At 39.9% G+C, this 17,648-nt stretch overlaps 1 protein-coding gene across 14 annotated transcripts in view; it reads right to left on the bottom strand.

Annotated features, from left to right (window-relative positions):
* fs(1)h (female sterile (1) homeotic) overlaps nt 1–17,648 on the bottom strand; it is a 29,628-nt gene that overhangs the window by 10,740 nt on the left and 1,240 nt on the right. For 4 of the 14 annotated variants that reach the window (XM_064680383.1, XM_064680382.1, XM_064680384.1 and 1 more), the window contains exons 2-8: nt 17,032–17,341; nt 12,433–12,635; nt 10,473–12,361; nt 7,082–8,663; nt 5,909–6,079; nt 4,127–4,246; nt 3,897–4,028 (exon numbers count right to left, since the gene is read on the bottom strand). In XM_064680383.1, coding sequence (XP_064536453.1) covers nt 3,897–4,028; nt 4,127–4,246; nt 5,909–6,079; nt 7,082–8,663; nt 10,473–11,888 — 3,421 coding nt within the window. In that variant the 5' untranslated portion in view covers nt 11,889–12,361; nt 12,433–12,635; nt 17,032–17,341. Of the gene's footprint in view, nt 1–3,891; nt 4,029–4,126; nt 4,247–5,908; nt 6,080–7,081; nt 8,664–10,472; nt 12,362–12,432; nt 12,636–17,031; nt 17,342–17,648 lie in introns of those variants that run through there. The other 10 variants (XM_064680389.1, XM_064680397.1, XM_064680386.1 and 7 more) reach the window with 9 other exon arrangements.

Here is a 17,648-nt window from a genome sequence, read left to right as displayed (position 1 = left end):
TGCAGTGTTGTACAATGCACGGAAGAGAGATGATGTATGAGTGTTAAAATAAATAATTGAGAGCATATACAAAATTATATTCTTTTTATTAGTCCAGTATTTGCTGAGTATATATAAAAAAAAAAAGAAAAAAAATGTACTCGTTAAATAAATAAAAGAAACAGAAACCAATTACAAAATGTAACCGCTTGATATTCAGATTAAAGAGTATACAATATACAATATAATGTACAGCAAATGAGAGACTACCAGAATACAACAACAAATATGTGTAGAGAATGATAAAAAGCGAACTGTCTCGACACAGTGCCGGACAAATTAACTATTAGAACTTAATTAGATAGTTGTCGAACTTAGCAGAGGACACATTGATGAAATTCGGTGGAACGGGGCAAATGATTGATGACAAAACTATGCTATACACAAACATACAACACGAACTAACTAACAATTTTTATATAAAAACCGAGCTAAGGGTTAACTAGATAATATGTGAATGTTTATTTTGATGCATTGATCAGTTCTGTTTCGATTAATGGAAGGACTTGGCTCGTATAATGCTGTCATTGATTGACTGATTGACTGATTGATAATTGCTGATAAAGCACATTGTTCACAAATCAGATGATAAACACATTGTATATGAGTCGAAAGATGTGGTTAGGCAAGCGTTAGCCTATATATCACATACATTTAAAGGTTTTTTTTCTTTGGGAAAGTAGTAGAAAGTGTGCGCTACATGTGTGTTGTGTTGTGTGTGTGTGTGTGTGTGTGTGTAGAACTATGCACTACTGATGGATTGAATGATCGTATAGCTATATACATATACATGTATTATGCATAAGAGAACTTATGCATATACATATATAATTAGTACGTTCTTTAGATTGCTTTTTATACATGCATTTTTTGTTTTTGTTCTGAGGTTCTTTTGATGTTACTCTCTCTCTCTCTCTCCTGTTTTTTTTTTTTTTTTTTTACATATATATATAAATCGAGGCTACTCTTTGATTTTCAAGTTTTTGATGAGTTTTTTTTTTTTTTTTTTTTTTTTTGTTAAATTGATTGATTGATTGCTTGGTTGGTTGGTTGGTTGATTGGTTGGTTTGGTTGAGTGGTTGGTTCATTACTTTCTTTTTCAGATTGGCTGCCCCCAATACACAATTGCTTCACGATTTTTTTCAGCATATTCTCATAATAATCATAATAATAATATTGGTAATAATAATGGTTTCTTTTGTTTTTTGTTTTTCTTTTTTTAATGTTTTGTTTTTTTTTTTAGTTTTTAGATTTTTCAAGACTTAAAAATTAGTAGAGCTTGCATACGTAAGCTTCTATTTCATGAACTTTCTTTGCGTTTCTTTAAGATAAACTTGTTGTTCAACTTTTCAACTTGTTTTTCTTCTCTGTTTTGTGTTTGTTCTTGAATTTGTATATATATGTATATATACACAGATATATATACATATATATATATATATATTAAAGAGTTGCTGTATGTTCAGACACACACAAATACATACATATATATACATATATACATATATATATATATATATATATATATACATGTGCATGTGTATTTATATAAACAAGATTTGTTTTTTTGTTGTTTTACTTTCGTTTTTCATTTAAAAATACAATTCGTTAATACCTAAGAAATGCTTAAATACAATATCTATATGCATATACATATAAAATAAAGTATATATATATATATATATATAGAAATATATATATATATATATACGTATAACTAGACCTAAATAGTATTTATATGTATTTATATAAATATGTATATATATATCTATATATATGTATGTGTATCTCGAAAGATATCAATTTTGCAGCTGTATGTGTGAGTGTACATCTGTGTGTGTGTGTGTCTGTGTGTGTGTGTGTGTGTATGTCTCTGTTTGTGGGTTGAAATAAATTAAAACATTTTGTAACCAAACTGTTAGCCAGGAATTTTGCATTAACGCTGCCATTTTTCAGCTCATAACCTCAAAAAAAAAAAAATCCTTTAATAAATTTACGAACAAATAGAAAAAAACGGCCGCAGCAACAATTTGTTTAACAAATTGAAATGCTGCTTAAATGACTTCGCTGACTTTTGGAAATGAATTATTTACTCAATTATTTACGTGGAAATATGCAATCAGATTTGAGGCTTGGAAAAAAATATGAAGCGTTTTATCTTTTAGTTAAAAATATATATATATACAAATATATATATATATATATATATTTGAGCAAACGCATATTGCACTTTGTCGTGAACTTTGTTCTGGGCATCCAAAAAAACACAAAAAAAAAAGGTTTTGAATATGGAGAAAAAAAATGGTTTAATTAGGTTTTTGTGGTCTGGTCACACACAGAAAATGGCAGCAAAAGGATGGACTGAAGTGTGGGAATGGGGGGAGGGGCTGGGGGGTTGGCTAACTGGCTCAGCAGCAGCACACACATACAACTGCACACACACACGCATGCTTTAATCCACGTAACTTGGCAACGCGCGCGTGTGTGTGTGTGTGTGCGCGTAACTAGTGTCTGCATGTGTATATTGTGTGTGGGTTAGGTTGTGTACGTGTGTGTGTGTGTGTAAAAGTGTTAATTAATTTTCATATGTGTACAAAAAACATACAACAAAACAACACTGCTCGCTCCTAGGCGCGATCTGGCTCACGATTCACTCACGCGCTCGCTCTCTATCTATCGCTCGCTCTACCTATCTCTCTCTCTCGATCGCTCGCTCGCTCTCTCCTCTCTCTGTCTCATCCATTCACAAGCTACACGCTCAGCTTTGTATTAGATGCTTAAAACTCTTAATTTTTTTATCTAGACCTTAGCAAAAAAATAAGTATCAACTAAAATAAACACAATGTATGCCTAAATATATATTTGAATATATATATATATATATTTATAACTTTATACATATGTATAATGTATTTATATGCCTAACGAGAATTTAATTAAGCCAAAAAAAAGGTTACTAAGCTTTAAACTCTGTTCAATTCGTTCGCTTTCCCATTATACAATTCTCCTGAATCATTAATTTGTTAATTATGCATAATATATATATTAAATAGTTGAATTTATATATATTTTTATATAATGTGTGTGTGTGTGTGTGTGTGTGTATGTGTGTGTGTTGCCCAAACGCTTTATAACACTGTCTACAGGCTAACGCGCTCTCCCTCTACCTCTACCTCTCCCTCTCTCTCTCTTTCTCTTTCATATCAGATTACACTCTCTCATCTTTAAGCTAATTTCTGTTCATTTACTCTCGATGTGTGCATGTGTGTTAGTGTGTGTGTGTGTGTGTGTGTGTGTGTGCGTGTGCGTGTGCCCCTCCACTTTGTTCCGTTACGTTTCGTACTGTTCTTTTATTTCCTTTCTTTTAGCGAGCTTGGCTTACAGAGAACTTTGGACTTACAACTGATTTCTTTTCATAATAGAATTTATTTGTTTCGACTAACTTTTTCAGCTTAATTTTAAAAAATTATCATAATCAAATTCAATGATAAGCATAATAATATAAACATAATCGTATTAAAAAAAATTAAAAAAAAAAAAAATAAAATAAAATAATTGTTGTTTGTAAATATGATAAATGTAGTTGTTGTTGTTTTTAGTTTGTTACACATATATGTAATACATATACGCGTATGTGTGTGTGTGTGTGAGTGTGTATTCTGTATTGTGTGTGTGTGTGTGTGTATCTTTTTGTGAGTTGCTTTTCTTTTCTTTTTTCTTTCCGCTTTTGCAATCAATTAAGCATTTCGTTTCATATATAGATATATGTATATATATATATATAAATTTTTTTTTGGGGGTCTTATATAAAAAAAAAAAAAAAAACAAACAAACAAACAAACAAAACGCGTCCTAACCTGCTTCACTGTCGCTCGAGTCACTCGAACTGCTATCACTCGAACTCGAGGACGATGAATCGCTGGAACTTGAACTAGACGACACAGGATTCGCTGGCTGGACAGCCTCCACTTTGCTCGACGTGGTCTCATCTGCCAAACAAGAGAGAATAAAGTGTGAATCAATCAATTGTGAAATCCATGCATAATGATAATGATATTTAAGATATACATAGCCGTGTTGTGCTTACCTTTCTTGGCTGTTTTCTTGCTAGCGCCCAATTGGCCAGTTACATCCTGTAACCGTTTCTCCAGTTCCTGTTTCTTTTCGGCCATTTGCTCGTCCTTTGATTTACCGGAAGGCTTTTTATCTGCAAAAAGTGAAATTTGGTAAAGTTTTTTAAATAACCGTGTCAAAACATTTGACAGCTCAACACTGAAGCTCTCCCTCTCTACTTTCGTTCTTTCTCTCGCTCGCTCTTGCTCTCTGTCTCTCAATGCGGTTAGTGAAGTGATTATTTAGTCAAGAGCGAGAGAGAGAGAGAGATAGCAATAGTTGCAGAGCGACTGCGAGAGGCAGCGAGAGAGACAGACAGACCGTGAGAGAGAGAGAGAGAGAGACTCAGTATAGAAGTAACAGTATTTTAAGAGCTCAACAATGAGAATTGATCGAAAATTAGAAAAGAGATCAGAAAATACAGTAATGCATGCTTTGAAGCGATTTTTTTTCTTCTTTTTTTTTTTTTTTTTTTTTTGGTTTTGTTTGTTGTTTTTATATGGAACAATCATCCGTTTCAATCAGTCAATCAATCAATCAAACACAAAAATACAAGAGTTCTAGGCGCATGCAATGTTATTAATATGCTTTATATAAATAAATATATATATATATTTTTTTTTTTGGGCTACTTTGAACAAACATTCCAATAATTTAATATAACCCTTGCAGCCGATTTTCTTTATTCATATCAACATCTATGCCTCGATCTTTTTTTTTTTTAATTCATATTCCATAGCTTCCATGAAACCTATCGGCATTTCTTTAACTTTCTTCATATAATTGAAACAATAATTGAAAATTACTTTCAAATATCGGACTACTTGGTCTGAAGAAAATGAAGTCTTTGAAGTATTCTAAACTTATCTGCTTGAAAATCAACTGGTTCGTATGTAATTTAGGCAAAAACTTATTGGCTATCGGACCAATATAACATTTAGTTTGAAATCCGAAGGATCGATGGATAATTGAGTTGTTCTATGAACAACTTTTGTTGGTTTTTTCAAATGAGCCAACATTCTTCAACATAAGACTCTTGATATATACAATAATAATATTCTATCTATTTATCTTCAAGATAATCTACCCAAATAAACTCAACTTAACTGCAAGGGTATATTTGATCTTCGGTAGTCCGAGGATAAATGATTTCTTGGTACTTTTTAGACACTTAGAAAGTGGTAAGAAAATTTGCAAGAAATGTATGGAGAAAAAACGTTATTAAAAAAATTAATTTTAAAAAAGAGCTGGAAACTTGATTAATTCTATGGGTATTTCTTTTTAGTTTTTTTTTTTTGTTTTTTTTTTGAGAGTTTAGCTAACTAAACATGTGACCACTAAATTAACTTGCACAAACTCAATAAATTGTGCGCATTGTTCTTGTTCTTGTTCTTGATTTTGGGTTTTTCATTTTTGTTGTTGTTGTTGTTGGAAAATTTGGAAAATTCTTGTAGCTTTGCTATTGTTTTCATTGTTTTTAGCTTGGATTGAATATAAAAATGTTCGGGACCAAACAAAAGTCTCAAATGCAAACAGCAAAACGCAACGCCACCCAACAAAATGATTTGCATTATATTATTTTTATAAATACAATAAACAATTTTTATAAATTTTTTAGCTTTGCTTCTAGTTGTTGTTGCAGTTGTTGTTGCAGTTGCAGTTGTTGTTGTTGCTGTTGTTCTTGTTGTTGTTGTTCTTGTTGTTGTTGTTCTTGTTGTTGTTGTTGTTTGTGGTCTCGGTTTAGTTACAAACTTACAATATGGCTTACGTGTTTTTTTGCGCAAACACGACGCCACATAGCTTTCTAGCTCGCGCAGCGTCGACGGCTTCAGTGTCTCGAAATCGATCTCAATCTCATCCGGATTCGAGTCGCGCAGCGATGGCTCCCGATTTTGTATAATATGAACCACACGTCCCAGTTTATCGCCTAGACACACAGAGAGAAAGAGAGAGAGAGAGAGATGAATATGTGTATGCCATGTATCAAGATCGAGCATTATTATCATCCATCAAGTTCTCCTGAAATAACCTCAAACTATTTCCCTCATGGAGCTTCCAATCCTCTTTAACTAGAAAACTATCACGTTTATTAAAGCTATCCAAACTATATAGTGTATATATCATCTTTTAGCTAATCAACATCTTTTCTATTTCATATTTTCTATGTTATAGGATCGATCTTTTCTATCTATCTATCTATCTATATATATATTTCTATTAAAGCTCATATAAAACAATTTAGATGATAATCAATTGAATTTGTCTATGGCAAATTGTAGGCATTGTAACGTGAAACTGGGCACACTTTCTTATCGTCGCTTTACACTTAAAATTCGCAACCAGTTCAAGCAACGGACAATTCTAGACTCGTTATCAAAGTTTGTTGACTGAACCAAAAGGTTTTTCGACATCCTTTATTTGATTCTTTATCAACCGATATCTGTCTATGTATATAGAGGTTTTTTTTCATATAAGGTTTATCTGGCTAGTTGTGTGTGTCCCCTGTGCTACATTTTCCGTAAACATTTCCTGCTTTTTGGACAGCCTTCTATTAGGATATGCCTGACAAGTTTGAACCAAAAAGCGCTACGTAATTTTGCATATGATCACCACCTCGTCAATTGCTTGGGACAACAACTATTTTCTATTTGTTTTGTTTTTTATTAATTTAAGAGCAAGTTTCGGGCAAAATCTAGCGTACTTGGGCTTTATTAAGATACATAAGATTCCGGTTCAAATATGGCTAAATAAATATAGATCGCACAATCCATCGATTAGATGATCATCTTGATCTTCAAGCTATCCCCAAATCTAGAATTGATGGCAATTCAGGTGAACTTATCTATAGCATGGTTAATCATATTGATTAACCAAATCTCGTGTTTAGGGCGCGAGTTATTTGAGGCGAAGGTATTTGAATGCGACTCACCTGGCAATTTGTTAATGTCAAGGGAGAGCTGTCGCTTTTCATCGTAAGACATGGGCTTGGCGGTGTCCTCCTCCTCGGAATCGAAGTTCATCACCTGGCTGGGCTTCTTTTTGCTGCTGCCGCGAGCAGCGGCACCACCGCCGGCATTGGCGCCAGCAGCTCCAGCTCCAGCGCCGACATTGCTGCTGCCCTTGGTGCGTTTCGCATTGCTGGCACCGCTGCCAGCACCGCCGCCGCCGATGCCGCCGCCGCCACCACCACCACCACCGCCTCCAGCGCCACCGGACGCAGCACCTGGTCCAATACCGGCTGCACCAGCAGCCGCACCGCCCGCTGCACTACCGGCAGCAACGCCCGCGCCGCCCTTGGCGCCGCGCTGTCCCTTGACCTTAGCACCTTTACTGCCACCGCTGCCGCTGCCGGCGCCGCCGCCGCCAGCACCGCCGGCACCGGCAGCCGCACCGGCTGCCAAAGCGCCAGCCAATGCACCGGCTGCCGCCTTGCCACCGCCAGTTGGAACGCCCGCTGCATTCACGGCGGCTGCATAGCCCGCTCCAGCGGCGGCATTGCCGTCCGTCAGCTGCCTCATCGCCAGGGCCATGTCGTGGACATGCTGTAGCGTTGCCGCGCCGGGCACGCCGCCAGCGACGCCGGCAGCACCGGCGCCCACCAGCGAGCCGCTCAACAGCGCCGACAAATTGGCGCTGGCTGCGCCGCCAGCATTGAGTGCGGCCACATTGGCGGCCATTTGGACGCCGCCGTGTGTGGCATTGCTGGCGCTGGGTGCGTGCTGATGATGGGCACCGCCACCGCCGCCACCGCCACCACCACCGCCGCCGCCGCCACCGCTGCCGCCGCCGGCGCCGCTGCCGCTGCTCGGTCCGAGTGACTTCTTTTTCTCTTTGAGTTTTTTCTTGGCCTTCTTTTTGGCGGACGCCTCCTCGACGAGCTTGCGTATCTCCTCCTGCAGTCCCAACAGCTTCGATTCGAGCATTTTTAGCTTGGCGCTGCGCTCCTCATCCGAATTGGACTCGTTCTCGGTATCGCTGGAATCCTCGCTAGATGAATCGCTCGCATCGTGCTTTGATGTACTCGAATAACCATGATGATGATGGGCCGCATTCGCAACCGGCTCGTCGGGTATATTCGCGTAGCGCATCTCGAAGACATCTTGAAGCTTTCGGCCCATGGCGACAACATCATGATCTGGCGGATTGTATTTGTAGCAGTTGGTGAATATTAATCGAACATCGGCCGCAAATTCCGGCGCGCTCTTATATTCGCGATTGTCCATTTTACGCTTAACGGTGCCCAAATCCATTGGCTTCTTGATGATATCGTGATAGTCGTGCAGGCCCAAGAGTTCAGCGTCGACCGGTTTGTAGAAGGGCCAGGCATAGCCGGAGTGCTTCTTTGAGAACAGCTCCTTGAGTATCTCATTGCATGACTTCAGTGCATCCGATAGTTTCTCCTTGGACTTGGCACCCGGTACGCCCCCAACGGCGCCGCCGGCAACCAGACCAGGCACACCAGCGACACCCAATGGTGACATTGGATAGCCCGAGCCCTGGAATGTAAGATCCTGGTTTTTTTCAAATCGATCGATTGTCAATTTTTCGATTGTTCGTTTGTTCGATTGTTCGATTTTTCGATTGTTCGATTGTTTAATTTTTCGATTGTTCGATTGGTGCGTGATGTGTGTGCAATGACAATATAACGATAACGATGATCAAAACGAATTTTATCAAATCAAAAAAAGAGAAAAGAAGAAAACAAAGCGGCAATGGGTTAGAGCGTTCAAAAATTCAAATAAGTACAATTATGGTTTATCGATTTGTCAGTTGCGATATACAAGTACAAATATACACAAATATACACATATAAATACATACACACATATATGTATATACATATATACAGATATATAGATATAGTATGGTTTGGCATATTTCGAGCTGAATAACAATATTAAGTTACGTTAATCGGTGAACAACAATCATGTATTATGTGCACCAAGTATTTACTGCTGCGTATATATCGATAACAATGCGATATCGATATACATTGATCGAACAATCGTTTTCAGCTCCAATACGCATAGTCGCGATGATCTCAAATCATAAGTGTAAAAGGCAAAGGCAGCGTTTAATACATGAGCTTGTACTTATTTCTGTTGTGTTGTCTGTTGTGCTGGGTTTATTAGTGAAGTATAATTGTGTGTGTGCGTGCGTGCGTGTATGTGTCTGTGTGTGTGTGCTGCGTGTGTGTGTTTTTGTGTGCATTAAAGTCGCTGAGGTAGAAGAATCTGCGCCAGCGAGCTGCATTTGTTCTACTTAAGCTAAGTCATCTGAATTAATGTGTTCTTAAAATAAATGACTTCCCTTATTCCCTAAACATGTTTTTGCTTTACTGAAATGCCAATAAAGCAGTTGAATTAACTATTAACGCATCTCAAAACCCTTCTGAGCAGGAACCTACATATAACAATTGTCTCGAAATGCGAATAACTCAAATAGCCAACTATTTTATTTTTCCCCCATTTCCTGCTATGCACTCAATTGTAATCTCGACGGATAGAAACGAATGTTCTAGTTTTTGATATTAGTGTCAAATGTGATTGTTATATTTTCGTTCAAATTTTAAATTCAGTTCTTTGAAAAGTCTCAAAAATTGAAACTCATTTTATGACGGGCATAAATTTTGATATTCTTCTATAAAACGTTATCTGCAAATGCAACAAAAATATATGTATGTATATCAGCACTCGAGGGAGCCTAGTGTTAAGGTGTATTAGAGGTATTTAATAAACATACACACACATATATATATGTATATACATTTAAAACTTTAAACGAGCTGCATGGCCCGCTCCACACTCGTTCACATAGAGAAATCGGGAGTTTATCCGTTTCTCTGAAGGCATTTGGGAGCTTACAAATTGGTCTTTATTAAGTTTTAACCACAATTTTAACTTCCACATGAGTCAAATGAAGATGAGCTAATGAACTCGTTGGGGGGGGGGGTTCGATCTACCGAAAAATATATATGTATGTATTTCAATTTGGGATCACTCTGAACGAGTGAGCGAGTATTCGGCAGTCGGTTGCATCCGACTGCACACACACACACACACATTCTTGCTAGTTAGTCTTGAGGGGCTGTGAGTGGGGGCGGTTGTATATTTGATGCCAAGCTGTGAGTGTGTGGGCTATATACATTTGTGTACTAATATTAAGTACATACGAACACACATAGATACACACACACACACAGATACACACACACACACACACAGAGGCACATGCGTAAGCAAAGCCACACACAATTTAGACAAGGTTTTATTTCGTTTGGTTGTTGTTATAAAGAAACGCGTCTGACTATTGCCTCTTACCTTTTTGCCAATTACCTGACGATTCGATTCCCGCCGCGTCGCTATTTTGGCCGCTTTGGAGTCCATTTGGGCGTAGGGCGATTCGAATGCGTTCGCCGTGGGCGTTGTCGTGTCCGCCTTCCGTTTGACGCCCTTCTTCATTTTGGCCGGCTGCTGTGGCGGTATGACAGCGTCGACAACACCGACACCGACGCCCGCCGTACTGTTCACATAGGCCTGTACCGCATTGGCGGCATTAACGGCAGCCGTTGGTATTGTTACGCCGCCGGCGTTGTCTAAAGCGGCTGCTGCCACAGCGGCCGCAGCTGCCGCTTGGGCTTGGGCAACCGCCGCTGCCGCCGCATTGCCGTCGAGCAGGGAGCTGTTGTTGAGCGATGTCTGTTGGCCGCCAACGCCATAGCTGGCGGCGCCGCTTTGCGCAGGATTCAAAAGGCTGGCCATTGCCGCATTTAGTGCAGCCGCATTTGTTGCGCCGGGACCACCCGCCGCCGCCGCCGCTGCTGCTGCTGCCGCTGCCATTGCAGTGGTCGTTGTATTCGTGCTGCCCGGCACCGTATGCGGCGGCATTGTGCTAATCGGTGGTATGGACGGTGTAACGCCTCCGGCCGTTGATGAAACCGTACCGCCCATGGCGGAAACTGGTCGGGCGTTTGCTGCCGCTGCTGCTGCTGCCGCTGCTGCTGCTGCTGCCGCCGCTGCTGCTGCTGCTTGTGCTTGTGCTTGCGCTTGCGCTGATGTTGGCGTTGATACCGCTGACGCTGATTGTGACAGTCCCATGGTCGGCAGCTGTGAGGATTGTGCCGCCTTACCGCCAGCTGTTGGTGTACTTGTCGCTGAGGCTGTTGTCGCATTGCTGCTGCTGCCAACACCAGCACCAGCGCCGCCGGCGGAGAGTCCACTGACGCTGCTGTTGGTCGCTTTGGGTGTGGTCGGTGCACGCTGTTTCTTTTTGCCACCCTTTGCCGTAACGGGCTCCAGTTCGAGCTCCTCCTTGGGCATCGATTCGATTTTCTGTAGAAATACCTTCTCAAGCGTTTGGGCCATTACAACAACATCCTCGCCGGGCTTGTTATATACATAACAGTTGGTGAACATTGTATTAAAATCGTGTATGGCCTCCTTGGCCGACCAATAGTAATTGTTCTCCAAACGCTTCTTAATCGTACCCATATCCATTGGCTGTTTGATAATCTTATGATAGTCGGGCAGGTTCAGTTTCTTGGCATCGACGGGCTGTTGAAATGGCCAAGAGAAATGATGCTTCCATATGACCTTCATCACGGTTTTAATCAAATATTGCAATTGATTTGTATTGCGTCCCGGTCGCTCCTGTGGCGGCACAACCGGTGGCTGTACAATACCATTGATGGGCTCCACAGCGGGCTCATAACGTGGCGGTGGTTCGTTGGATGACATTGTTATTCTTATGTTTCTTCTGCTGCTGCTGCTGCTGCTGATGCTTGTTTAATGTATTAAATCAATCAGCTTATTGTGCTGCTATTGTTATTGTTGCTCTCCTCAAGTTGACTGAGACGGCCGACGCACACACACCACAACGCACACACGCCCGGGGCCGTCTCGTCCTGCTCTCGCGTCCTGTTTTGTACGCCCCGCTGCTCAAAGCAGCCAACGATGCACTGATCGACTGCAGCTCCTTCTGCTGTTGCGTGTGCAACCTCTACTCCCCCTATTGCTTCTGTTACTGTTACTGCTACTGCTACTTCTACTGCTACTGCTGTTCCTGTTCCTGTTCCTGCTACAATTGCTGCGGATCTGCTTCAATCTTTTGACGGCTATTGCTGCTGCTGCTATTGCTGCTGCTGCTGCTGCTTCTTCGACGGCTGCTGTTGGCTTTTGTTTCCGTTGCATGCTCAGCAAATTGTTGTCAACTAAGGGATTAAAGATTCAGATTAGCCAAATATATTTGTCAAACGAATTCAAATTCAATTCCACTATTTACCACCACTTGCCGGTGTCTTGGCGCGGCTCCTCCAGATGTCAGTTTAATGTTGCTGTTTCGCATTCAGTTCAGTTGGCATATTGCTGGCCAAATTTCTATGTTTGCAGCTGCAATCTTATTGTTTATTTATTTATTTGTATAGTTTATCTTTCAGTTTGTAGGTAGTTTTATTGGTCGGGTCGTCGCTCTGCCAAACAGCGATACTGCAAATGGAGTAAGCAAAATATAAAGTTAGTTCAAATTGATTTCAGTAGTATTAAATCTCGAGTATAGCGTATAAATGAAAATGGATTTCGAAAATTCGATTGATAATCAATAATACAAAATATCTGCAGTTGAAAAGTTAAGCAAAAATGTAAACACATTATTTGATTTTGATTCGGATTCTTTAATACCGGCCGGTTCTTAGAATCAGTTATTGGAATACACGCACACACACACGCACACACACACGCACGCACACACACACGTGCATGCATGTAACCGTGGCAGAGCGCGAAAATGAAATTTTGGTTTTCATTACATAAACAACAAAATGCCATACGATAAGCAGTTAAAATAAACAAAATACAAACACAAATGCACATACGCGCAGGCACACACATCCGTCAGCATTGCTGCACACACACACACACACAAGCGCGATAATTCTCCCGCGTTCGGCGAATGCGAAAATGCAACAAACACTCGAAGCAAAGTCAAAATAATATAAATACAAAAACAGAATTTTTTGGTTTTTGCTTTTTTTCTTTAACAATTTTCTTTTGAAACATACACACAGACACACACACACACGCTGCTGCTGGTGCTGCTGCAGCTGCTGTTGCTTCTTCTTTGGGTTTTTTCTATTACGCTTTGGCTTGGCCTTTATTTTTCTTTTTGTTTTTTCGTATCTGTGCGTGTGTTTTTTTTTCTTTTTGTGTGTGTGTCAGTTACTTTGCCGCCGTTTTGGCACTCACGGCAACAGCGCGAACAGCACTAGTCGAAAAGAGCGGCGAGACAACTTTCGAAATTCGAAAATGACAGACAGACAGACAGACAGAGAGAGAGAGAGAGAGGGAGAGAGAGCGTCACACACACACGAGACGCAATATGCTCATATCGAGCTGTCCCGTTTGCACACATGTCTGGCTTTGAAATGGTGCTGAGCAGCGCAATAAATTACAAATAGTTTTAGATACAAAATTCAAAAACATCATCTACTTTTGAATATATTTTGCTATTAGAATGTTATAAAACATTATAAAATCAGTGAGCGCCGATTTAACACAGCCAGGTGAAAAATTAACGAAGAACGCGCACGCATACATATGTATGCAACATATGCCTGTGTATTGGTGTTGATGGCAGAAATTCACCACACCGCCAACTTAACTTGGTTATGTTCCGTTCCAACAGTAACAGGCAACATGATTCATGCAAAATAAAGTCTCTTTGTTTGTTGTTGATGCACTTTACAAGCACACACACACACGCATAAACAAGCAAATGAAAATAAAAAGGCATACGTAATTTTGGTCCTAACACCCTCACCATCAATTCAGACGATATTGGTGAGCAGCAAAAAACCAATGGGCTCTGACGGCCGCCACAAACAACAGGCGCACACAAGCACGCGACACACACACACATACACAAACAATCTCACACCACGCAAAGTTCTCTCCCACAGTGTGTTGGCTGCACAGTGGTTTCGCGCTCACATAAATGCCATCCAAAGTGTAAACAATGGAGCCCAAAATATTATTGCAGCTCGTCAGATTACCACGCATATATATATATATATATATATATAAATACATTTATTTAAATATATATATGTAACTACATACACACACACTCATCCATGTGTCTATATGTATGGACATATATTAGCACTAACTGTATTTACATATTGTATATGCCGGCCGGCAAATATGTATTTCAGATTTTGCTTTCACTTTGAAACTCATTTTTGTTACATACAGACATATATGGATACACATGTATGCACACAAATAAATAAATCACGTAAAATATTCAATTTAAACCACTGTAGACATGACTGCTATGTGTGCATTTCGTACTCTCCACTGCTGACTGTAAATTTGCGGTTACGGTTTGTTGCCGACCGCTAAAAAAATTCAGTGACGAAATTAAAATCGGAAGAACTTCGAAAAAAAAACCGACAGTAAGTCAACAAATGACGTAGTCATTACGCTCGTCGGGAGCGCCGATTGAATATTTTTATAACGCGCAATTATTTGTATTATTTAAAAACAAAAGGGAACGAAAGAAAACATACGCCAACGCGAACTGCAGCAGCAGATTCCACTCCCTCTCTCTCTCTCTTCTGCTTTCCACTCTCTCGCTTATTCTCACAACAAAACAAAACATTAACTGGCAACACACACTCATACACATATACATGGACACCAAACGTGCTGATGTCCGCTGCGCTGTTGTAATTATGTAGTACAGTAGACGACTTTGAGTTTTCAACAAAAATTTTACGTAGAACGCAACAACAACAACAGCAGCAGCAACGTAGCGCGAACGTGTGCTCGGCTCGCACTTCGTGTTGAGAGCGGCGCGAGCGTACGTTCGTCTTGCTTCGTGTTTGCATTTGTGTATGTAACGGACCGCGCCATACAATACACGATATATATATATATATATATATATATGTGTGTGTATGCTTATGTGTGTACGTGTGAATATGAATTCAAGGCAAACACGATGACGTCTAGCTAGAAGAAGAAGAAAAGCAACAGCAGCAGTGGAGCAGCAATGGCATGCATTTAACACTGTGGGCGGGTGATGGGGGCGGTCGGTCGGCATGAAAAAAATTTCGACAATTAACGCGGCTAACAGATCAATTAAATATATATATGCTAAGCTATGTATCGAAATTAATTTTGTTCAGACAAAGAAAAAGAGAAAATCACGTTGCAAAGTTCGTTTATCAACAAAGGTCAACAACAGTTTTCGTCAATTTTTGCAAAATGTGCTCTAAAAATACATGATTCTCTCTGTGTGGACGATATGTACATACTAAAGTTTCATTCAAACTCAAGCAGCACACACACATCCATTATTTGTTATTTATTTAATTTTTTTTGTTGTATTTTTGCCTGCATGCACTTGAACTACGCGCAAAAACAAAATTTATTTAAATAAATAATATACAAGTGATCCACACACACACACGCACACACACAAATCATACATCGCACAGTGTCGTGACTGAGCACTTGGGGCCAAATGCATGAGTTAGAGTGAGACAACAATTCGCTACGTAATATATATTCGAAATGCAAATATGGCGGCAGCGGCACGAGACACAAGCCCCAGCAACGACCAAAGAGAGCGAGAGAGTGGGTTCTGCGTTTGTATATGTCACAGTATATGAGCGAGCGCGAGGCTCTCGTCTGCTTTTGATGCCAGAGTTCGAAAGTGAAAAAAGGCTGGCGGCGGCAACTGTTGTTGTTTTTGTTGTCGTTGCTGCTGCTGCTATTGTTTGCTGTTTCGATGTATCTGCAAGTATGTGCCGACTACCGTAACGATACGGAGCGACTACGTCACGAACGTACAAATGTCGAATCGAATGTCGCGCCGAAGAGCGCGGAATGTTGACTGCCTGCCTGCCTGCCTGCGCGCCTCTAGGTTAATAAATCGTGCTAATAGTGGCACGAATTTAAAGCCGGTTTACATGCAGCAGCAGCAGCTGCAGTCGCCGTCGCCGTCGCAGTCGATGTTGACAGCAAAAGCATCAATGAAATTGCGTGACGCCCAACTCCTCCCAACCTTTCTATTTCTAGACTAACAACACATGACAATAAGCTGTCATATTTAATTCCAAGATGTGTCCACACATACACATGATTAAAATAGCGAAAAAGGTAAACAAGAAATTGAAGCGACTTTTGATTTTGCGCGCCAAAATGCAATTGTCACACACACACACACACACACACATACAGACACAATCAAACAGAGATACAAGCAGATGCTGAGGTGAGATGACAAATTAAACGGTACATGCACAAAATGCCGGCCACATTTTGTTTACATTATTTTTTGTGGGTGACAAAAACTGAATTCTCGCTGCGATAAATTGATCGAAACTTCTGCAAGTTTATTAAGGGTCATCGATAGAAGAAGCAACTAATTTCTAGTTGAATATGAGTTAAATTTACATTTCTCATCAGCATTTGAATCTGATTTTTCTACCAAACACATTTTATTTTTTATAACGCAAGTAGGAATTGTTAATTCAGCGGGGTAGCAAAAAGTGAATGCAGCTGCCTTTTTGGGCAAACAAAAGAAGGGTTGCTCGAGGAAAGTCGGCTATTGCTTAAAGCACCTAAACGAATTAGCGGAACGTGTCATTCCAGCATATGTAGAATTTACAGTAAGGCAACTAGCAACAGTTCATAGCGAGTAATCGTAAGCTCGATCGATAAATTCCCACTGGCATTGCTTGTGTGTGTGTGTGTGTATGTGTGTGTGTGTGTGGGTGGTAGAGGCGCGCAATTCTTCATTTTGTGGGGCATGCGCCACGTGCAGCGGAATTTGCTTAAAATTGAAGCAACTTGTTTTTGCGATTACTTTACTTACATTTTCTTGTTTTATTTTGTATTTTTTTAAAATTTTTTATTTTGTTTTGGTGTGCAGTTAATATCCAAACAATTCGAAGGAATTGTATTTATAGTTGTTGTATGGGGATATCCGAAATTGTGTTTTATTGTTGTTTTTGTTGCGGTTTCCTTATTGCTGTTATTGTGTAGCTTATCGATTTGCTTTGATTTGTTGCTGTCGCTTTGACTTGATTATTATTATTATTTTTGTTGTATGTATATAAATATATAGATTTTTAACAAATACAACACGCAAATTCTAAATTTCTACACAATTGTTAAGTGTGTAACTGTAAAAAAATATAAATATATATATATTATATATATCGAGGCACCAAAGATTGTTGATGCGTGAGAGAACATCAACAAAAAAAAAATGCGCACATGACGTAGCGGCTACGTTATTTATGACGGGACGAACACAACAACGACGACGACGACAGCGACGGTAGCGAACACGGCAAACTACGAGACGTCATTACGTTACGTTAAAAACAGCGGCGGCAAAACAGCGCGATACACTATCGCACACACACACACACACACACTTACATATTCAGGCGCACATGCATAAAGCTACATTACGTTAATGTATTT

This window comes from Drosophila montana, unplaced genomic scaffold (assembly GCF_035044405.1).
Source record: "Drosophila montana isolate Dmon_TW-CO22-7 unplaced genomic scaffold, ASM3504440v1 contig_2106_1, whole genome shotgun sequence".
Lineage (NCBI taxonomy): Eukaryota > Metazoa > Arthropoda > Insecta > Diptera > Drosophilidae > Drosophila > Drosophila montana.
Note: the sequence above shows the minus strand (reverse complement) of the source record. Positions and strands in the feature narration are given on the sequence as shown.